Source organism: Phascolarctos cinereus, unplaced genomic scaffold (genome assembly GCF_003287225.1).
Source record: "Phascolarctos cinereus isolate Bilbo 61053 unplaced genomic scaffold, phaCin_HiC Scaffold_4;HRSCAF=312, whole genome shotgun sequence".
NCBI lineage: Eukaryota > Metazoa > Chordata > Mammalia > Diprotodontia > Phascolarctidae > Phascolarctos > Phascolarctos cinereus.
The window spans coordinates 131,540,730-131,564,975 of record NW_027555847.1 but is presented as its reverse complement, the minus strand read 5'-3'; the positions used below and the strand labels follow the sequence as shown (position 1 = coordinate 131,564,975).

At 40.4% G+C, this 24,246-nt stretch overlaps 1 protein-coding gene across 1 annotated transcript; it reads right to left on the bottom strand.

Annotated features, from left to right (window-relative positions):
- Nucleotides 1–17,821: 17,821 nt before the first annotated feature.
- On the bottom strand, nt 17,822–19,527 carry C1QTNF8 (C1q and TNF related 8). The gene is made up of 2 exons (XM_021006868.2): nt 19,311–19,527; nt 17,822–18,369 (listed from the first exon to the last, which is right to left on the bottom strand). The coding sequence occupies exons 1-2, from the start codon at nt 19,525–19,527 to the stop codon at nt 17,822–17,824; spliced, it is 765 nt and encodes a 254-aa protein (XP_020862527.1).
- Nucleotides 19,528–24,246: the final 4,719 nt, after the last annotated feature.

Genomic DNA, 24,246 nt, shown 5'->3' with positions numbered 1-24,246 from the left:
GCTTGCATTGTTGCAGCAATCATAGATTATCTTCCACCTTCAATCTTCCCCCTCTCTGGTTCCCCACAAATGTGCTTCTAATGCAACACTCAGATCATGCCACTTCCTTCTCAGATACCTTCAATAACTCCCTATCTCCTATAGGAAAAATCCACTGGACTTAGACTGCTTTTAAGTATAATCTCCACAGCCTAACTCCTGTTAAAGGTTCTGATCCTGCTTTTTTGCTCCTCCTGGATCTCCTCCAGTGGTGAGGGTCAGAAGCTGGGAGGAAAAGTCGGGCATCAAGAAGAGTCAGGACAAGCTGTGCTGCAGGTCCCCATGTGCATTCTATTATAGGTGTCCCATTGACACCCATGTGCCTGGCCTTCAAGACCATCCATAATCTTTCCTCTTTAAGCTGCAGCTTCATTTCTTCCTTCTCCCCACTATACATCCTCCCATCCCTCCAGGCCGTCTCCTTACTATCTTGGGTCTCATCAGTTTCACTCCTGCCTCTGGCCTTTGGTCCAGGCTGTTTCGTTGCTTTTGTTCTAGCCTGGAATGTCCTCTCTCACCTCCCCAAATCCTGTTCCTCTTCCTTGAGGGTCCAGATAAAGTCTCATCTCCTCTAGAAAGTCTTCCCTGATCTTAAGATCATAGGTTTACACATGGAAAGGAACTTAGAGGCTAATCCAACTCACCATGTTATAAATGAAAACCAGACACTGAAAATTAAAGTGCTAGCTCAGCATCACTCATGTGTAGTAAGTAGCAGAATGAGGGACTGAACTTGGGTTTTCTGATTCCAAATCCAGTGCTCTGTCCACTGTAGCATTCTGTAGCCTTCACAAATCTCTTCCATTTCCGGCCTCCTACTGAACTTGTGGGTGTCTAGGTAGCACCGTAGTGCACAAAGTGCTGAGCTTGGATACAGGAAGACTCATCTTCCTGAGTTCAAATTCAACCTTAGACATTTACTATCTGTGTGACCCTGGGCAGGTCACTTAATCCTGTGCCTCAATTTCCTCATCTGTAAAATGAACTGAAGAAGGAAATGGCAAACCACTCTAGTATCTTTGCTAAGAAAACCCCCAACGGGGTCACAAAGAGTCAGACACAATTGGAACTACTGCACTACAACTGTATCCACATGGTCTAGCATTTAATTCAATATGAATGTGTTTTCTTTATGAGAGCTTTGTCTCCTTAGCTGGATTGTGGGCTTCAGTCATAGTACAGTTGGAATAATGTTCCCTCTTTTGTCCCCTCCTCCCACCCATATCAATGTCCTACACATAACAGAGGTTCAGTAAGATCTATTTGTTGCACTGATTTGTCACATATCTTTTCACTACTGCATCCATGAAAGTATCAATATAGACTTAAAGCCAGAAAAATACTGTAAAACTAGCCCAGAGCTTGTCCTTTAAAAGAATAATCTTCACTTTATTTTGATTGCATATTCCTATTAATAATAATAAAAAAATTTGAACATACTCTAAAATATGCATGCTTATGTGTTTATAAATTATGTATGGATTTCTACACTGATATATCATGTGCGTTATAAAATATGCTAAGTTAGAAATGAAAAAGGATAAGCTAAAGATAAAATAAACATTTTGAAATGTTTTTATTTTATTTATTCATACCATAAGAAACTTTCCATTCACTAAAATATAATAGTATTTTAAGTGAGAGCAATGTAATTGACTACACTTATTTGTTTTTTGAAATCTTGGTTTTATAGTTTGAAATATACAAATGAGATCAAATGTACAAATGGTGATTACATGAGATAATATTTGTAAAGCATAGTGCCTGGAAAATAGTAGGCACTTAACAAATATTTGTTTCCTTCCTCTCTCCTTTCCTTCCTTGCTGTTTCTCTTCCTTCCTCCTTTCCTTCCTTTCTCTTTTCTTTTTTCTCTCCTCCCTCCCTCTGTCTTTTCCTTCCTTCCTTCCTTCCTTCCTTCCTTCCTTCCTTCCTTCCTTCCTTCCTTCCTTCCTTCCAGTTGAAAGTCTATTGCTGAATTCTGTTTATTTTGGTACTTGTTTTTAATGCCTAGATGAAATAGATGGAAAAAAATGTCTTACAAAAGCACCTAATGGAAGAAGGGTATATGGGTTATGCTTGCTAAATCATTATACTCATTTTCAAATTCCATCTACCAATTATGCAAAGGTTTCTGTTGAAATTCAGCTAGTAAATTGCTATCTTCCTCATGCCAGTTGTCCTTGCAAACTAATTGGAAGGTACTGCATTCATATTTTCTTAATAAATGGGTTCAAATTCCCCCAGAAACTCTTCAGAAGGTTTTAACAGATCAGAAAATTATGTTTGCAAAATTTTCTATAGGTGTTTTTCTAGGTGACATACTTATCCTTTTTGACAACAAAAGCTTCCTTTCTTCAATGAGTTGCTAATCATGATGGCTTTCTACTATTAACTAATATCTCAAGGCCCAACATCCATTTAGAGTAAGGTACATCATTAATGATAATATAAATTCATATTTCAAACAATCATATTGGTCATTTCAAATTGTAGGTGTTTTTGGTCAAATCTAATTAGATCATTGCTGTTTTTCCTTGTAATATGGCTGACAAAGAGCTTGTATTAGGAGATGTTTTGCCTCTGCCATTTTATCGTTGTTTGCTTGTGCTCATATTATCAGTGTTTCAATCTGAGGTTTATCTGCAGAAATATTTATAAGTCAGTTGTCCATTTGTTGAGGATTAGTTTAGTTAGAGCTGGGAATTTAAAATCTAAGTCCCCTTAGCTGGGTACAGGTAAGCTACAGTATATAACAATACATCAATAGTGAAAAAAATGGGCAAGGGCATCACTGTGAACCATTTTGCGTTATGGAACTTCCCCTCTTTCCTCAGGATACTCATTATATTGTAGAGTACCCGTGGCTTTCTGACACACCTGAGGGCACCAGTGCCAATCCATATATTAAATATTAGTAAGATTAATTTTCTTCTTTTTAGATTAAAATGTGTAAATAGAATTTCTAAGCTTTTCTTCTGGCAAGTTCAGTGGATCATCTTAGGAGACTATTGCTCTAGAACACGAAGCAGCCTTCTGGACAGAAGTGCATCATGGGATGGACCCAGTTCCACCCAACAGCCAAGATTCACATTTTGTCTTGCCACCAGTTCTGGTTTACACTGCATTCTGGGGACAGACTTATAGATCATACATTTAGAACTGGAAGGAAACTTAGAGACCATATAATCCAACCCCTTTATTTTAAAAATGAAGAAACATAGGCCCAAAGAAATGAAGCGATTTGCCAAAGACCTTATAGGTAGTAAGTGGCATGGCTAGAATCTGAATCCAGTTGACTCCAAATCCATTGCTCTTTCCATGGTTCCATGGTCCCTAGGAACAGTATGGAGAAGCTGCAGAAAGGCAGATTTTGGCTCAACGTAAGGGAAAATGTACTGACAACTGGAGCTGTTAAAAATAGAATGGGTTGTCATGGTAGGTCATGTGTTCCCCATCTCACTGAAGATCTTTGATTTGAAGCTGAGTGGCATTTCTCAGGGGTGATGAGAAGGGGGTTCTTATCCAACACAAGAACATGCCTACATGGCTTCTGAGATCTTTGCTAGTTTTGAAAATCTTTGAGTCTGTGATTTTGCAGGAACTATGAGCTTTTTATAAGCCACTGAGCAAAAACATGGGAGAAGCTGATGAAATTGTACAGAGTGTCAGAGAGGGCAGAGGAAGGCCTGTTACAGGGAGCGTGAAAGAACTGAACATAATTGAAACCAGCTCTCAATGAATATTTTTCTCTTACCCTTGGGGTGTAGAAGAAAATGAATCGTTCATTTCCTCATGCCTCACCTTCAGTGCCTGTCTCCTGGACTATTGGTATAACCTAAGCAGTCTCCCTCCCTCCAGACTCCTCTCCACCCTCTTAAAGAAGAAGTACGGTTAGAATCATAGATTTTCAGAGGTAGAAGGGGCTTTAAAACTCATTTAAATGGAAGAGTGACTTATAGGGTATTTCTAAGACAGTGATAACTGACATTTACATAGCACTTTTAGAATTTGCACAGTTCTTTATATATGTTACTTCATTTGGGTCTCATAAAGAAGATCTCTCTCTCTCTCTCTTCTCCCCCCCCCATATTGGGGGCTGGGTAATAAGTTATTCTTCAGGCCCACAGCACAAGAAGGGTGTGTATGTGTATGAACCTTATCAAGGTGGGGTGAATAAAGAACCTTGGAAGATTAGAACTGGAAGAGTAGAGAGAAGGCATTTGCTGCTCAAGGCAAGATTTAAAAACTATACCCCTTGTGAGCTACTGTTCATGGGGTCTAGAGATTTGAGCCATCCCTGTACTGCATGGAACTTGACTTCTCACAAAATAAATACTTGCTTGACCAGAAAGCAGACTTTTCCTTGTGCTAAAAATATGTGCACTCATAAAAAGGTATGGCCAAAATGAATTCCCATTGCACTAACTCATTTTTCCTGTATATTGCAGTGTACTTGATGCCTATCCAGAGTATTGGTTCTTTTTTGGTCTATACCTGTGAAATCATGCATATGAGGAAAGACATCTATCTACATCCTGAGAAAGAATTGAAAAATGTAAGTATGTATAGAATGCTACCTCATACAAAGCTAGCTCTCTATCCTAGTCTGCCTCTCTCCTACCCAATAGAAAAGATTAGGGTTCTTGCAACAAAAGCTGGAGTTTTGAGGAGAAGGAAGGGGGAGGATAACTCCCTTGTATCACCCCATGGTTTCTCATTTCAGATATCACTTTTGTTAAATGACTTGTAGCCAACTCATGTAGAAAACAGTCATCTGCCCACAGGAGGTAGTTACACAATAATATCCAAATTGGCTTCTTTGTTGCTGATGAAAATGCTCTATTATTTGGGGGGTTCATTTAAGAATTGATAAAAGTCTCTTTTGTTCTATTTGTGGAGTGAGCTAAATACATCTCTCCAAAAACACCGGGCATAATGGGGATACTTCAAGGAAAAAAAAAGACTGTGATTTCTTTTCTTCTACATTTTAAGTTGATAAAAGGTATTGCCTGCTTTGGTGATGTAGTACATGCAGAAAAACATATTTCTTGTTTTTTCGATGAAGCATGTCATGGAGAGAGGGTCCTACTTGTAGAGTGATAGAGGGGAAAGTTGTTGAGAGATCGCCCAGTCTAGCCTCCAACTTCCAGGACAACACATAAATATATTATTTAAAGGCTCATAGTTGCCTTTTTTTCTTGAAGACCTCCAGGGAAACTTTTCTGAGTTTGGTCGCTTTGATGGTTGAGAAGTAAGAACATAGAAACATAGGAAGTTGGAAATGAAGTTCTGGCTCACATTTAACTGTTGTCTCCTACTTTGAGTCAAATCTCTTTCCTCTTGCTCAGTCATTTGGGGATAGGGAGAAGAATCTAAACTGCATCTCCTTCATTCAGATTTTTATGATGTCAGTCACCCCCTGACTTAGACAATCGAGGTCAAATAATTACAATTTCTTTGTCTTTCTTCATTTGGTCAGTTCTTTCTTTCTTTCTTTCTTTCTTTCTTTCTTTCTTTCTTTCTTTCTTTCTTTCTTTCTTTCTTTCTTTCTTTCTTTCTTTTCCTTCCTTCCTTCCTTCCTTCCTTCCTTCCTTCCTTCCTTCTTCCTTCCTTCCTTCCTTCCTTCCTTTCTTTCCTCCCTCCCCCTCTTTTTCTTTCTTTCTATCTTTCTTTCTTCCTCTTCTTCATACACCTCTCCTCTCCTCCTTCTCCTTTTTCTTCTCCTCCTCTTCCTTTTCCTCTTCCTCTTCTTATCACTTCTTTGTCACTTTTGACCAAGCCTTCCTTGTTTTATGAAAGTTCAGTGAGCAAAACTGGATGCCATGAACTCCTCATGATTTTATTTATTCAGAGACTCAGATCAGGCTTGTCTGAGTAGGACAATAGGGCAAGGCAATTCCCAAGAGGCAAGACAATTGCAGGTTTTCAGACCCTGAAGGTTCATATAATGCAAATTCTACATGAACTAGAAATTCCATCAATCACATTCTTGATGAAAGGGCATCAAGTTTAAATATAAATATTTACCACAACCAGGACTTCACAATTTATTTCAATGCAATTCTATTCAATTTATTTAAGTTCCTACTGTTTGTAGGCCTACTGTTTGTGAGACACAAAAATGAAATAAGACACAGACCCTACCCTTGAGGATATTACAATCTAGTAGGATGCTAAAACACAGATACAAATAACAATGGTCCAAAGTAAAACATAATGAGGACACACAAGAGAATCAGGCACAGGGCTAGAAACAATTTGGGGACAGGCAGTAAAAGAAGACTTCCTGAATGGAGGAGGTGGTCCCTGAATTGGGCCTTGAAGAAATAGAGGAATCATAACAGGCAGAAATGGAAGCACTTCACAAATTTTAAAGTGTTCTATAAATGCTAGCTACTCACACATACATCATATCCTGATCTCTTGGACTCTTCTGGACTTTTATTCTGTTTCAGAAGAATGATTTTTCTTGTTTGTCACCTGTTTTCAGCTTGTCACTAAGTTTGATGAGTGTACTGTTAACTCCTTCATTTCAGGTCATCAATAAAGCTACTGCAAGGTAGTGTCTGGAATGCGATATAACAGAAAGAATACCAGACCAGGAATCAGTGGATCAGGGTTTCTATTCTGGCGAAGCTATTACTTAGTCAGTGTAAATTTGAGCAAGACATCTTCCTTTTTTGAGCCTCAGTTTTTTCCTCTGTAAAATGAGGACAGTAATCTTTGGACTACCACACATCATGGGCTTTAGGTGAGGACAGTGCTCTGTAAAGTCATCCTCATTCCGCTCTCTCCCATCCCCATCCCTTTGTGTATCACCTCCTGGGTATCTGAGATGGATTTCTCCTCATATCTGTCTGGTGAACTCCCTTTGCTCCCTAAGGCCTTACTAAGAGTGCCAGCTCCCCCATAAAGCCTATCCTGACTCCATCATCAACCCACCCTAGATGCAAATGATCTCTCCTTTCTCAAATTTTGCCTGGAATTTTGGCCTCAATCTCTTCTTTGCATTTATTTAGCTCAGTTATTTGTGTGCAAATCATTAACCCCAGTAGATTATAAACTCCCTGGTAGCATCTCCCTCAGTACTTCCTGTTTGTAAAACATCAGTAAATGTTCAAATTAATTAAACTGGGCTATGAAACACTAAATAACTGTGACCTATATTTGGATGGGCTTCAGGACAAATTGCTATGGGACATTATTCACTACATCCTCCCAGTAGTTATTGATAACCTGCCTCTGGGTATCTCATTCAGACTAAGTTGTCATGTCATACCATTGCAGTGTCATGATCGCAGAACAGCCCTTATGGACTGACCAATGGGCATATCCTGAGCAGTGAAATAAAAAAAAACACTCTTTAACTAGGGGAGGTGATTACTATTCCTTCTCTTTTGCCCAAGTGCCCCAGAATTCTGTGAAGGAAGAAAATGCCACTAGCCTGATTGTCCCAAATCACTGATAACAAGTTCTAGTAGGATAGGGAAAAGGTAAAAACACAATCATGAAATGAGGCTCCTTTATATATGGCTAAGATTGTATTGCTGAAGTAATATACTTTCTTTCTAAAATGCATGGGCTCTGACAACTGGGAATGCCTTTCAGAGCTCCTTGAGGTTTTGTTGTTTTCATGAGGTTTTTGCTTTTGGTTAGGTTAAAGCAGGGAGACAAAACAGTCCCTCTGACATTTAAATGTGAGTGGCGGGAGATAAATGTGTTGGCAAAAGGAATTTGTTGATATTAAAGAAAGGTAAAGTTCAAAAATGAATTTATCCTGTGGATGCCAGGACACATCCTTTCATGACCCCTGTGGCCTCTGACTCATTCTGATGTGCCCAGAAGGTCCCAGATGCCTCCTCGACCCCATCCATTGAAGGTGGACAGGCAGAGCTGAATCCCATGAAAAATGACTGATATTAAGGATATCACAAGGAGGGGCATAAGTTTTCAAAGCAATGCTCCTTCCCTGGGTAGGAAGCCAAGCTAGATCCTTGAGCATCAGAGGGTGCAAAGAATCTCATAGCTGGGCTGAACCTCAGGAATCACAGAACCCAATTCACCAGAGATCACAAGAGATCAGGAATCTCCTCTTCACTCAATAAGTGGTCATCTGGTCTCTACTTCAATTCCTGCAGTGAGGGAGTTTTTGGTTGCCTCCTGAAGCAGCCTACTTTCCTTTTGGAAAGTCAGTCAACAAGCATTTATTAAGCACCTACTATGTGCTGGACACTATGCTAAGTATAAAATAAAGCAAAAAACAGTCCTTACTTTCAAAGAGCTCAGAGTCTAACAGGAAAAACACTAGGCAAACAACTAGGCAGAAACAAGATATATACTGGATAAACAGGGGAGAATCTCAGAGGTAAGGAACTACCATTAAGGGAAATTGGGAAATGCTTCTCCCAGGGAGCATTCATCAGTGGTACCCCTCTCCCCCCACTGAAACTAGGTTCCTCCCTTTCTTTCCCCATGTTTCAATCTTTGAAACAAAGGCAGATCTCCCTTTGCCTCCTCTAACATTCTCCCATAGGCTGCCTTCTTTCTGAGAGACCACAGGAATTATTTCCCCCTCAATGTTAATCTTTTACTTAATTATGGCATTATTACATATTTTCCTGTCTTCTTTTTCCTCTTTTCCCTCTTATGCATCCTCACATTTTGTGACTTAGTCCCACTAAAAACACTCATTCGCCTAGCTTCTACTTGCCTTCTGCTCATACCTTTATCTCCTCACTTTTAGAAAGAAATCTCTTAATGGTCTCTCTGTTATTATTTTTTGACCTTGGTCTCTGGATTTGTTTACTTTTCTTGTTTTTCTATTCACTGATATGTTTGCAAAGCAAATGTTTTGTTCAGGTCTGGTTTTCTTTTCTAGGAATTCTTTGGATTCTTCTTTTTAAAATTAAATGTCTAACTTTTTTCATTCATGATTAGACTTAGGTTTTCAGGGTATGTCACCTTGGATTGTATTTTGAGTTCTTTTGATTTCAGAACATGTTATTCCATTTTTTTCTTTCCATTTTCTGGTGGTTACAGAGTAGTCTTATATTCCTTTCCTTTATATTTGGTTGCTTGCAGAATTTGTTAGCTGTCATTGGAATTGTTAAATTTTACCACTACATATGTCTTGGAGTTTGCAGCATAAGTCTTGTTTGTTTTGTTTTTTGGTTCTGGAGGGGATTCTATGGATTCTTTCAATTGGCATGGTTCCCCCCCCCCATATATTCAAGTTTTCTTATATTTCTTTCACTATGGTGTTCAAATATTTTTAGTGTTCTGTGAGACCTATAACTTTTAGGTTGTCTCTATTCATCCCATCTTCAAGATCAATTTGCTTTGCTTGTATGGAGATCATTTTTTTTAACATTATTGTTTTTTGCTTCTCTTCTTGAAGATTATTCTTCACTTCTGTATATTTGCATTCTCAATCAGTTATTATCTCTTTTGCTCTTTGGTGACACTTGCCACCATGGATTCAAGTCTCTCTATTCTGACAATTATTTCTGTTATGCAGGCCATTAATTCTACTTTCACAATTATTTCTTCTTCAAACTATTCAGGAATATCCTGCTGAGGTACTATGTTCTCTTGGGAACCCATAACATCTTTTGCCTTATTAGGCACTGATCCCCTTTTCTTTGTCTTGCAACAATCATAGCTTTTTGTGCTCCTTTAGCTGATCTGGAGGACACATTCCCTTCTGTTATTAATATACTTCCTGTTGTTTTATCTGATCATGCTCAGGTTTCTAACTGAGTTTTCTTTCTCCTGAGATCTTTGGTGATTTCAGTCTTTATTCCTTATATTTCCCCATTGCTCACTTTCTGATCCCTTCCTCTTTAATTACAGTTTTCCAGGGGGTTGGGCCACACAACCATCATAGCCTCTTCTGAAGCTGTGTAGTACAGGTTGTATTGGTGTCAATCTCTGCCAACGGGCTTTCTATAGGGTACAAAACTGACCATAACTGGATGCCACATGCTCTTTCCCTCAGGCTTAGTGAAGTGCTATACAGCCACCTGTGTCCTGACTCAGTTTCCTCCCTTCCTTTCATTCTTTATTTCATCTCTTTTGCAGCACAGAGGATATTGAGTTGCTTTCTTTCTTCTTTTTTATTTTTTTGTGCCCATTGGAGGAAGGGCAGGGTAGAGTTGAGTTCTGATCTGATTGTGTAGCCTAGCTGCCAGACTGTGGTGGGGTGGGTGGTAGAGGAGGGGATGCTGAGAGATACTATTAGGAGTTAGGGATTAGCCTTCTTTACTATTACTTTGTCAAGTTTTTTGCCTTATTAAGGATCTTGGTGTCCTAGACCATGGAGAAATCCAAAATTGCTTCATTTCTTGTGCATAATTCCTATTTTGGAGAGATCTTGGAAGTCATGAGCATAGAAGAAAATGTCTAGTCCACCATCTTGTTGGTCATGTGACATGGAATTCTGTGTCTTTAAAACATACTTATATGTGAACTTGATAGAACATGAGCTTCTTGGGAGTAAATATTCATTCTTTGTATTTGTATCCCCTTCACCTGGCACTTAATGAGTGTTTAATAAATACTTGTTGATTGAGTGATTCCTGCCACCTGTCCATTTATCCTTGTTCCTGCTTTTAAGGTTGGAGTCCCTCACAAGACTTGATATTTGCACAACCATTTGGATAAAGGGACCTTGCTCTGGGGGAGCTGGTAAGAGAGAAAAACCAGCCTCAGGGACAACCTCTGAACTTGCTCCTCCTTTCAAGTTCTACAGAACAAAGCCCTTTCTCATGAGAATCCAAAGAGAAACATATTATCTCTGGATTCCAAAGGAATCAACAGTTTTTGGTCCTCACATGCATAGATGGACCTTTGTTGGTCACTTCAAAGTCTCTCCATCCCCATCCAGTCTCATAAAACCATCCCAGACCAGTAAGAGCCAAAGGAACTCATGGGAAGATTCTCAGTCAATAGAATATTTTGTTGTCACCCAGAAAAATAATAGATCTCTGTGATCTTCCAACATCACGCTGTAAGGAACATTTTTTTTTAAACTAACCTTAAAGAGATCTAGGTATGTTGGCTATAATTATTCTTGCATCCCGCAAGATAAGCAGGTAGATGGGCACCACAATGCACAGAGTTCTAGCCCTGGAGTGGGAAACACCTGAGTTCAAATCCAACCTCAGACACTGCCTAGCTTTACAGCTCTGGGCAAATCATTTAACTTCTGTTTACCTCAGTTTCCCCAACTATATAATGGAGATAATAATAGAATCTACCTCACAAGGCTTTTGTGAGGATCAAAAGAGATAATATTTGTAAAGTACTTAATACAGTGTCTGGCATGTAGTAGACACTATATATATATATATATATATATATATATATATATATATATATATATATACATACATATATGTATATATACAAGTACAAGTATATGTGTATATATATATATATATATATATATATATATATATATACACACACACACACATACCTACATACATATTCCATCCCCCTTCCCCTGCACACAAAGTGCCCTTTGAGCTGGGTCCAGGCACCATTTCCTCACCCTTAATTCTTTCTAGTTAGAAAACATAGGCACATTCTAAATGCAAGTGGTTTCTTGTTGAAGGGTTTCTTGGAATCCCCAGGTTATGGATCTTCCAAATGTGACCAGATCTCTATGCTAAGGCCCATGACTGGTAACAGCCTGATATGGCTTGTTGTAGCTTCACATGATCTGTTCACCAGATTCCATAATGTCAGGAGTCTTGAATAAATAAGATACCATTTAGTCAAACCATTTTATTTTAAGGATGGGGAAACTGAGGCCTAGAGAGAGTAAAGGATTCATACAGTGAGTTAGGGGCAGTCATGACAAAAATCTAGGCTTCCCAACTCCCAGTCGGGGGGGGGGGCAGGTCTTTCCACTATATGCATCTATAGGAATCCTTCCCTGATTCCCTTAGTTATTAGTTGCTCCCTCATGCCTCAAATGATCTTGTATTTACTTGCCCGTTATATGTTATATGTTGTATCACCTTGTAGAATATAAGCTCTTTGAGATCAAGGAATATATTTCATTGTGATCTTGTTAGCCACAGTACCTGGAATAATCACTGGTATGCAGTATGTGAATCCTGCACATAAAATATCATGCTAAAATAAATGCTTATTGAATAATTTGGATACTTCATGCCTAGTATACCATCTACACAGTCAAATTAAAAGGAAAGACAAAGGCCATGATCTTGAGGAGGAAGAAGATAAGGAATCCACATTGTGAGAGATGATCTTTCAGAAGTGAAGCCTCCTCAAAGGGTCAATGGTTCTTGTTAATAGTTCTTGTATTGTTTTTAAAGCCCTCCCTCTCTCATACCCTGTTTTTAAGCACATAGCAAAAAAGAATAGCCCTACCCCAACCTGAACTGCTTGCCCTTGCAAAACTTCCCGCCTTTTCTTGTCTCTGGGCAAACTTGTATAACTACCTTTGTTCTAGATTTCTGTGAATAGGTTGTGCCCCCTGAAAGCCCAGCCAATGGGATAAGGGGAAGGGGATTAGGGAGGAGGAGCTTGAGTTAGGGTATAAAATAAGACTTCCTTTCTATAACCAACTCTCCTGGCCAGCAATGGCCACTAGGGGCAGTATCTTTTCTCATGAGAAAGCAATAAACCCCTTTCTACATTCAAGGTATCTAAGTCTTTGTTTTTTTTATTTTTATTTTGAGTCAGTGGTCTCTGTCCCACACAACATGACTCAAATGTACATACTATAGTTGCCAATTCACTGAATATTAGACTGTAAGCTCGCTGAGGGTAGAGACTATGAATCAACTATGCTTTGTCTTTCCCTAAGTTCCCAGTATAGTACTCTCTATATAGTAGATGCTTAATAAATGTTTGTGGAATAGTTTAATTAAATTGCTCTAATTCCCACTTCACTTTGGCTGCACAAAAAGAGGGAACTTTTGATTTCATAGGTATGGGGAACTTCCAGGTGAAGAAATTCCATCTGCTAATGTAGGTTGGTATCTTCTCTGCAACTTTTGATCTTAAGAGAGTTGCCTACTTGATGAAAAATGCTATCCACCTCCAGAGAAAGAATTGGTGGAGTCTGAATGCAATCAAAACAGACTATTTTTCACTTTTTTGTGTTTCTTTTTTCCTTTTTGTCTGTGTCTTCTTTCACAACATGGCTAATATGGAAATATGTTTTGCATGATTGCACATTTTAACCTATATGAAATTGCTTGCTTGCCATGTCAGGAAGGGAGGGAGAAAATTTGGAACTCAAAATTTTAAAAAATGAATGTTAAAAATTATCTTTACATGTAATTGGGAAAAATAAATATTATTGAGAGGGAGAAGAGAGAGAGAGAGAGAGAGAGAGAGAGAGAGAGAGAGAGAGAGAGAGAGAGAGAGAGAGAGAGAGAGAGAGTTGTCTGGAAAACTGAAAAGTTTAAGTGACTGACCTGAGCTCTCAAGGGCCATATGTGTCAAAGATGGTACCAGTTCTTTCTTCTCTACGTGATGCTGCCTTTGAGCTGTGTAGACAAAGCTGAATTGATATATTACAGGATATTAAGGGTAGGGGGAGGACCCTTACTAATCAACCTGAACTTTTATGTTGGGACATCAACTGATGCTTTGGGAATCATTTATAATACTTGAGTCCATGGGGAGTAATTTTTTTGTATGTTTAAGGAGAATAAGGAGGGGAGAGAAGACTATATCCTGATTATTTACTGTCCTTTAATGAACAATTTGTTTTAATGAGCTTTTTTGATTCTCGCCTAAAAACTCAATCCTGACTTGTCAGGACTGCCTATCCCCAGGGCCTTCGCTAGATATGTAGATGAGCCCTTTTTAATCTCTGTGATTTTTTTCCCCCTTCTTTTATTCCTTACTGGGTCCTTGCCTCTGGTGACTTGACTTATCTGGTAAATAACTTCAGGCATAGTGTTCCAGTTGAAGGATTTCCTGTCTGATCTGAAAGACAGTGGATATTTTAATGTTATCACTTTATTGCAAAATGGTACAAGACTCTTTGTCAGGCGACAGTGGCAAATCAACCCAGTCATTCATCACAAGACCAGAGCAAAAACCCTGTTGTAAAAAACAAACAAACAAAAAACCCCAAAACCCGACAAAAAACTCCTTCCCTCATAAAACCACAAAAGCAATGTCAACATTATTCTGAGGAGAGGGCTCGCTGACTTTTTTCCTAAGGCCAAATGGTGGGCAAATGGTCTATAGTAAATTTCCTGGACTTTCCTGTCCCCCTAAGCCTTAGCTGCTATTTTAGGGAAAGGTGAACAAAGATGAATAGAGGACAAAGGGGCAGAGATCTTTGTCATTATTCAAAGGCTATTAGTGTGACTTAAGAATAATGTGTTATTTTTCCTTGTATGTATCCTGAACCAAGTAATGCCCTCTCTTGGGAACCACAATTAGTCAGTGTTTAGTTTGCCCATCTGTAAAATGATCATAGTATCATAAGTTTAGAGCTATAATACACCATAATGATCACCTAGTCTGACCCCCGAATTTTACAAATGAAGAAGTTGAGCAACAGAGGTGAAATGATTTGTCCAGGGTTGTACAGTTAGTATGTGCGAGAGGCAAGATTTGAATCCAGATCTTCTTGACTCCAAGTCCAATACTCTGTCCCCCAAACCTAGTAATGTTTTTATTATCTGCCTCACAGGTGAGGAAAGAGCTTTGTAAACCTTCAAGCTTATATAGAAACATGAGCTGCTGTTTGTAGTAGAATCAGCAGCAGCAATAGTAGAGATAGTAATAATAGTAGTAGTCAGTAGTAATAGCATTCATACAGTGCTTTAAGGTTTGCAAAGTGCTTCTCTTATGTTATCTCATTTGATCCTCAGAATAATTTTAGGAAGGAGGACTATTATTATTCCCATTTTACAAATGAAGAAATTGAGGCATAGGGTAGTTAAATGACTTTTCCAGGGCTACATGGCTAGTATCTGAGGCTGGATTTGAACTCAGGTCTTCCTGACTTCAAGTCCAGTGTTCTAGCCATTGCACTACCTAGCAGAATCAGAATTCTTTCTTACAGATTGGGTTATCTGGAGAAAATTCTTTGGATCCAAGTACTCTAACCTTCAAGAGAAGAGTAGAGCTTTGATGATCCATCATGTTGGGGTTAGGAGAGGAATTGGAAGTCATTTCCAGGAAGGGCAGAAACCTGCCTGGCAGGTGTTATATAGGTACAGACAGGGTCCTAATTAGGGCAAGGAATAGAAGCTTTGCCCCAGTTTAGAGTTCTACCAAAGTTTAAAATGCTGTCCTAGAAACATATAAGCTTAGCACCTAGTTAGCAAGAAAAATGAGTTAAAATAGGAAGCTAACACTCATCTGTGAGCCACTGCATTAAGTAATTCCCTTTCTCACTCAATTACATTTATCTTAATTATTTCATGTACTATTTTCCACATCATGAATTACAAAATTGATTCCAGGAACTGTTTTGCGCTTCTTGACCTGGGAACCAGTCCTATTAATTATGGCTATGGGCACAGATATAAAAGAGACATCCCAGTGATGAAGCAGCAAAGGGTGAAAGGACCATTCCTGGGTGAGGCTAGGAGAAGTGAGTGTGGAGAATCAAGATGGAGCCTAGGAAGTTTAGCTAGATTAGGTTTAGGTCAAGAAGTGTGGATCTCAGCTGTTAATAGAGAGATTTCTTTTATGCTCTGTATCTTATTGTGATGATGCTGAATTAATAGCCTTCTTTTTCCTTGTGAATACATAGCTTCAGCAACAGGAACATTCATTCCCTTAACCAACACAGACCATGACCCCTCCGTTTCTTACAAGGGCAGTGTCTGAGGCCAATACCTTCTAGTCCAGTTCTTTTTTGAGCTCAGCCTGGCATGCTCCTCAAAGGACAGAGACGTAGCCCACTCCTACATGTGTCCTGCAGGTTGTTCCAGCATGCTGAGATCTTTTAGAATTTGTATTCTGTTGGCATGGGCATTGGAAGAGAGCTCATTAATAAGTCCCAGCAAAAGTGCCTGTGTGGCCTATAATTCATGACAAAGAATAAGAATGGAAACAGGAAGCAGATGCCACACTTTGGGCACCCAGGCAAAGTGGAAGCAGGGAGACGAAGGAGTACTAGGACTTTAACTTAGGAAGACCTGAGTTCAAATCCTGCCTCACACACTTACCAACTTTGACCCCTTGGGCAAGCCACTTAACATTCTCAGTTTCCTCATTTATAAAATGGGGACAGTGGTGTAGTAGCCAGAGCACTAGGCTTTGAGTCAGGAAGACCTGAGTTCAGATCCAGCTCAGAAACATTGCATGTATGACCCTGGGCAAGCCATTTAATCTTTGTTTGCCTCAGTTTCCCTATCTGTAAAATGTGGATAGTAATAGCACCTGCCTTCTAGGGTTGTTGTGAGGATCAAATGAAATAATAATTGTAAAGCACTTAATACAGTGCCTGGCACATAGTAGGTGCTTTATAAATGCTTGTTCTATTCCCTACCACACAGGGTGATAAGGACCATTGAAATACTATGTGCAAAGTACTTTGCAAATGTTAAATGTTTTATATGTTGTCTATTATTGTTATAAAGCAAGGTGTATGCAGAATATTGGACTGGATGTATTACTCAAGAGTCAACTGAGACTGATGGTTTCGTTGTCCTGAGCTAGTAGCTAAGATGCATGTAGTCCAGAGAGAGGAAAACAGGGATTGAGGCAGCAGTTGCCTGTGCTGGGGAAATCCATATCCTTCCCTCATGAGTTTGTTGGATTCATTCTCAATGACCAACACAAAGACGCTTTAAATAGCACCCTTTATTATAATCCGTAAGTGATTATATAATCAGAACAGCAGTGATTAAGAGGCACCATCCAATAGCAAGAGAGCACCAGTTCAAGTGGATCCCTTGGTTACCAAGCACTGATGTCCATGCTTAGCTGTATGGTGGAGGGGGCTGAGAAAGGGCACAGGTGACCTGTCATGGAGGAGCTGACAGTCTAGACAAGGAGGACAAGGCTCCTAGCATGGGAAGTTAAGTTTCAATACAAGGCCATTGTTGCAAATGGGATGCTGACAGTATTCTTCCTTATCAGGTCTTAAGTGAACAAGCTTCTTGAAAATGGTATTTCCCACATGTGTGTATATGTATGTATGCACACACGTATATATACATACAAGTACATAATATGTATATATAGAGAGACAGACAGACAGATGGATAGACAGATGGACAGATTGAATGAACTGTCTGTGTAGGGGTTTTGAAAAAGTAGTCTTCTTAGGATGGTAGACCTTGGTCTGTATAGCACAAAGTAAAGGCAAAAGGTGGACAGTCATCCGCTAACCTGTGCCTATGGAGACAACTCATGTCATTTAAGACCAAAAGTGCATCCAACATGGCTCTGATTAATTTTGCCCAGAGGGGTGACGTAGCATCTCACATCATGCCTCCGATAAAAGCTGCCTGGGTCACTTAACCTGTGAGGTAGGAATCTATCCTGGTCTCGTATCTATACTATGAGGAGTCTATACTATGGACACTTCCTCCTCCACCCCCAGCCTGGCTACCTGACCAGACAATGTCCCTGGAAGTGGGATGGATGCTCCATTTGGCTCCTCTGTCTCTACAGGCCCCAGATTCCCAGATACTATCCCTAGACATGGGATGCATGGTCTACTTGGCTCAGCTGCTCCCCAATGTCCTACCACACCCTGCACTTGGTACTTAATCCCTGTATTCTTGACTTTGGGTCTCAGGGCAGTCGGAACAAGGGCAGCTAGTCATCAGCAGGTTTAATCAGGTGGCCGTTGAAGGTGATGTAGATGTCCGATTCCTCACTGTAGATGGCGTTCTCTCGTTCTCGCTTGAACATCCGCACCCAGACCTCGTCTCCCTCCTCCAGGTCCAGCATGAGGCTCTGGCTCTGCATGATGCTCCGGTCGCTGGGCTGTGTGTACAGGATGGCTGCCTCCTGGTCGTTCCTCATCAGGTGCAGGTAAGTCTCCTTGAAGTTCCAGGTGTGCACATTTAGGTTGAAGAAGTAGACGCCGGCCACATAGCAGGAAAACCGCCCCGTGAACATGTTAAAATGCTTGTAGAGATTCACAAATTCCGTGTCAAATGTGACATCTTGGAAGTAGTCATTACTGTGGAGGACTTTTTTCCGGCCCACTGAGAAGGCTTCATAGACGTGCTTGCAGGAATTTCCCGGCAGGCCGATTTGTCCTTTCTGGCCTTTCCGTCCTCTGTACCCTCTTTGGCCAGGTATCCCCTCCTTCCCACTCACTCCAGATTGTCCTTTTTCTCCTGATTCACCTTTCTCTCCTGCAGTCCAAATAAAACATAGGATGTCAGAGCTAAAAGGGACCTTAGAGATTACCCAGTCCAAGCCTTTTATTTTACAGTCAGGGAAGTGGAGGCTTAGAAAGATTAAGTGACTTGTTCTAACTCACAGAGATAGAAAATGACAGAGGTGTCCAGGATTAGGACACACATATGTCATCTAACTCTAGATCCAGGGCTCTTTCCACTGTCCCTCATTTTTATAGAGGAATAAGCAAATCTAGAAAGGGGAAGGACCAGTTTAAGATGCCACCATGAATTGTGGTAAGGACTAGATTAGAACTTTCTCTCTCTCCTTTCCCAATTTAAGGTTCTTACCACCTTTCATTCTTCCCTCACTGTTCCCCAGCACTTCTCTTCCTTTCTAGAATCTTCTCTCAGGAAAGATCTACAACAATGCCTACCTGCCTATGCTTCTGGACTTGGAGGGCTTTGATTGCCCTATACTGGTGAATAATAATAAAAATGATCATCATAATGGAGCACATTGCATTGTACTTTGAGGTTTACAAAGATCTTTTCTCATAATCTTATGAAATAGGTAGTACAATTATCATTAGCTCTATTTAATAGGTAAGGAAACTGAGGCAGCTAGAAATTAAGTGACTTGCCTAAGTTCACACACATAGTGTATTACAGAGCTAGGGCTCCAACTCAGGTATCCTGACACCCAGTCTGGTGCTCCTGGCCTAGCAGTCTTTCCATTACACCACACTAGATTTTTGAGGCAAGTTATTAAAATTATATTTTCTTTAAAAAAAACCACAAAAGATCACTCCTTAAGTTTATTTGGTCTGAGTAATGAAAGAGTTAAATTCTGGGGGTTTTCTGTTGATGTAAGTAATCCAGGTTCTCCCTTCTTACTGGGTGAGGTCTTTGGGCTCCCTCCTTTTTGGGATGCAGTATGGGTAGCATAAACTAACCTTTAAGAATGGTGATGTCAATGGTGGGTTGCAGCCGGGGCATCACCCATGAGGGATAGTTACTCATCCTACTGGAAGGGGCAGGGACAGCAGCAGGGGGTCCCGTAGGGCTGCAGCATCTGACACACTTCTGGGCACTCTGTTTGGATTGCCCCAGGTCTGGCCAGGCCTCAGCGTGTAGCACCAAAATCAATAGCATGAAGAGGAAGAACCCCATCTCAGCTCCTGAAATGGAAGCATGAGTGTCACCAAACCAGGCAATAAATTTGGAGGGCCCTCAATGCTTTATCAGAAGCTGGTTTGCCCCTCAGATAGCCTCAGAGAGAGTATGTGTGCATGTGTGGAATCATTAACTGATCTATCAAAACCCATTTTCTATTTTTCCATCCTATATCGACTCTGTAGAGGGTACAAAGATGTACAACACAGTCCCTGCCTGCAAGGTGATTACAGTCTGCTGGGGAAACATAGGCAGAGCACACTACTTGATGGGCAGAGATTTTCCCCTCACTACGTGTCTTTAAGCAAGTACCAGAAGATCCCTTTTCTGGTGAGGATTCTTGTGTGGGGAAGTCGAGGTATCTGTTAGACTAGGTGGTCACTGAGGTGCCTCTCAGCTCTGAGATTCTGTGATCCACATCACAAGGTATATCAAAGCAAAGAATCCAAAGGGGCGTTGTGGACTTGCCCTATCTCACCTTGGTTTCCTCATGAATAAAACAAAGGGATTGTACAAAGTGGTCAATAAGGTCATTTCTGGTTCTGACCCTTGATCCTGGTAAATTCTGTGGGACATCAGAGGAGGGAGAGGTCAACTTATCCATCTTTCCCCCTTTTCTTCCATACTTAAGATCATATATATATATATATATATATATATAGAGAGAGAGAGAGAGAGAGAGAGAGAGAGAGAGAGAGAGAGAGAGAGAAAGAGAGAGAGAGAGAGAGAGAGAGCTAGAAGGCACCTCAGAGGCCACGTAAGCCAACATCTTTATTTTACATGTGGGGAAACTGAGGGCAAGGAAGGAGTAGTGGCTTTCCTAAGGTCACCCAGCTGGTCTGCGTCATCAGCAGGATTCTCAAGTTCCTACTCTGGCCCAGACCCTCATAATCTCTTGTATGGGATGAACACAGATTATCAAGTTATCCTTATTGCAAGTTATGATTAATAACGGTCATGGAAATTAAGTGAACTAGAGCCACAACTAGAGAAGGGCAGCCTGGTGTAGCGGTTAGAGAGCTGACCTCAGAGTCAGAAGACCTGGGTTCAAGTTTTACCTCTTTATACACCTTCTATGGGGCACAGTGCATTGAGCCCAGAAGATAACTTTTTTTAGAACTAAACTATGCTTTTAAGGAACTCCTAGAGGGGAAATTCCCTCTACCAGTGCAGACAGGCATTTGATTTGTAATTTATAATTTTACAGCATTTCCTGGGGGCATCAGGAATTGAATTCAGGTATTCTTCACTTTAAGGAGAACTCTTTACCTGTAACACTGGACTTCTCATTGATAGGAGTTCAATGAGTGTTTGCTGAATTGCAGAAATTATGGATCATATGGGGGGGTGGAGAAATCAGTTGTTAGAGGGCCTTGGAATTTAGACAATGGAGTTGGGATATGAGAGATGATCAGGAGCCACTTGTAGATTAAGGAAATGACTGAATCCCTAGCCAGACCTATTGCTTCTCACAACAAATCTAAATACTATTGCCTTCACTCTCTAGGTTGGCCAGAACCAAATGGCATGGAGTTTGGAGATTATAGGAGTAACCTTCTTCCCTGTGCCTGCATAATTGACTCCTGTTTCCTAAAGGGTTTAGCATCCCAGTCTTCTGTACATCTGAAAAGCAATGAATAGTTTTTATTGTAAAGATCTTATTTTCTTTTTCTTTCTTTCTTTCTTTCTTTCTTCCTTCCTTCTTTCTTCCTTCCTTCTTTTTTTCTTTCTTTCTTCTCATTTTATAAACTTCTACAATCAGAGCTAACTAAGCTTGTGTATAAATCATATATGGTACCAGGTTACAATAATCTTATCAAAAAAAAATTAAGAGGATAAAATAATCACTTTCTTAGACAGAATCTCTAGTTTTTGGGAGATATCACTATTATTTTCAAAAGGATCTTTTCCCAGTCCTCACTGCCCTATATTCACTTCCAATAAATGGTTGGAAGAAGAGTGTGATTATTATGTGTTTATTATATAGTCCTCCTTGGAGGTTCCTTTGTCTTGCCTTGGGAGCTCAGAAAAAAGCATTATTGAATGTTCAACATGAGGAATTGATATAACTCCTAGGTCTGGGAATGAAATGAGAGCTTACCTTGCATTGAGCCACTCTCTTGGGTGCCTTTAAGAGATTAATTCTGTATACCATGTGGCTTAGCTGCCAGCAGTGGGAATGTGGTTTCCTCAGTTGGGACTCATTTATTTCAGTATGATTTATGATTACTGCTAATAGCAACAATAACAAGGATGATGATGATAACAGTCTCTTATACTTGAACTGCTAAAATGCTTTCATGCCTCTTTCTTCATTTGAAATTTACAACAATACTGTTAGACTATAGGACAGATGTTAGTTTTTAGCACCACTTTATAGACAAATAATCTTAGGCTTGAAGAAGGAAGTGAATTGTCCACAGTTAGGTGGCTGCTAAGTGGCAGATCCAGACCTAGAGCCATAACTAGCAATTTTTGCATCTGCGGCAAGCACTAGATATGTTTGGGGGTGATAGGCTTGGCTAAACTGGGGTGTAACCTCCTTTGGGGAAGAAAGCGTGGAAAATAATATCTTGAGATTTCTATGCTGCTGAAGGATCAGCAACTCTGGAGTAGGCAGGAGGAGCCAGGGGGTTCTGGAATAACCATGGAGGGGAAGAAATGTGCTTCTTGGCAATAGCTGGTGTCCTTTAAATTTTCTGCCCTAGAGTGAAACCTTGATCTCCCTACCCTAGTTACAGGCTCTTGTCAGAAATAAGCCTGCAGAAGCACCGGCCCTGAAGTCAGAAGGACCTGAGTTCAAATCCGGTCTCAGACACTTACTAGATGTGTGACCCTGGGCAAGTCACTTAACCCCAACTGCCTCACCAAAAAACAAAAACAAAAACAAAAACAAACAACAACAAAAACAAAAACAAACAAACAAAAAAGAGATAAGCCTGCAGAATAACATATTCTTAGAAGGTCAGAACTGGAAGGAATAACTCCCCATCCAATCTGGCACCATCACTTAGGAAACTGAGGCAAGCCCCTCACTTAGGGGGCTAAGTGACTTGCCTAAGGTCACACAGAAAATAAACCCAGGTCTTTTCCCACTCCCATTAGGTTACTTGTCTGAAAAATAATCATTCACACATTTCCAAGTCTTCATAATTTAGTAAGATTTTCCACATCCTTATCTGATTAGTGCAGTATAGCTAAGAATGATTTGGAGTCAAAGGGCTGGAGCTCTTCTACTTAACACCTATGTCTCCTTGGCTAAATCATTTAACCCATCATGATGGGCCTAAGTTTTTCAGCTGTAAAATAAAAAGATTGGACCAGATGACCTTTCCGTTTCTTCTTGGTATAGGTCTGCGGTCCCGAAGGAACATAGTAGAATGACTGGACTCATGATCTTACTTTAGATAGCTGACAAACATCTGTCTTCGGTTACCCATTGAAAGAATGGGGAGGGCTCAGTGAAGTCCATCACTGTTACTAGAAACCCCAAGAGTGGAGTATGGATTCTTGTCTCACCCACTGTGGTTGTTCTACCCACTACCTAACCTTCATATGTGTGTTTGAGTCAGGGGATGGATGGGGAGAAAGCAAGCCCATAGGCTGTGAATCTACTTTTGGTAAGTAACTTGAGAATCAGGCATTATCAGAGAAATCAGTGCTATTTTTGCACAGCCCCAAATATAATGGAAATTTGGAAGGCATAGAAACAGATTTGTTTTAGTATAGACCCCAAAGTTACAATGCCCAAGACAGCTCTGCATTTTTGGTATTCCTTCTCAGTAGCAAATTCTGTCTTCAAGGCTAGGAGTAGGATAGCTGTCTGGAGGCCTGGGGGAGCCCTCCCCTGCCTGGCTGCTCTTTCTAAAGGAAGAGCAGGAATAGCTGTGGCCTGCAACCCTGGATACTCTGTTCTAAGGCCCAGTCTCCTGGGGCTATGCCCAGCCCAGGCTTTGGTCAAATATTTTTCTGTCTTAGGAGCACCACTTGACTTTGGCTGGGTCAGACAAGGGCACAATTCATTCCTGCTCAGGAAAGGATCCACACCGGAGATTTAAAACTCATCAATCTGTCTGCTCCAACTGAGCCAGGCCTTCTAAATGGGTGGAAATGTCCTTAACACTTTCCTGACCAATTCAAGGGAAAGTAGGGAATGACCTTTGACAGTCCAATTAAAACTGTTAACATCATAGAATACTAGGACTAGACGAGGCCTGCGAGATAATTTAATCTAATCTATTAGTTTTAAAGATAAAGAAACCTACTTAAAGTTGCCCATGTGTTTGAATCTGGATAGCATGCCCCCTTTCTTAGCAGAAGCCTCACTCCCCATAGGTTGATTTGCCTGTTACTGCTCCATCCTCTTCCTCATCTACTCTATTTCCTATGGACTTTTCATCAAGGGCTCAAGCCTTACCTCTGCTACTCATTAGTTGTGTGACCCTGGACAAACTGCAGTTCAGAAGAAGGAAGGCAAGCCTGGAGTAGTTGTCTAGCTACTCAGAAATTCAGGGCTATCCTCACACATTGGCAGAATAGGTAGTTGCCTTCAACTTGAAGGGCATCACTGACAGATTTTCCCATCTTATAATAATTTTGAATATTGTCATGGTGCCTGAAGTTTCAGCATTAGAGATTCGTTTCTATAAGGGAAGGGACTGAGTCTTCAGGTGGCCAAAGTCAAAGGAATGACACACACATCAACCACTAATGTCT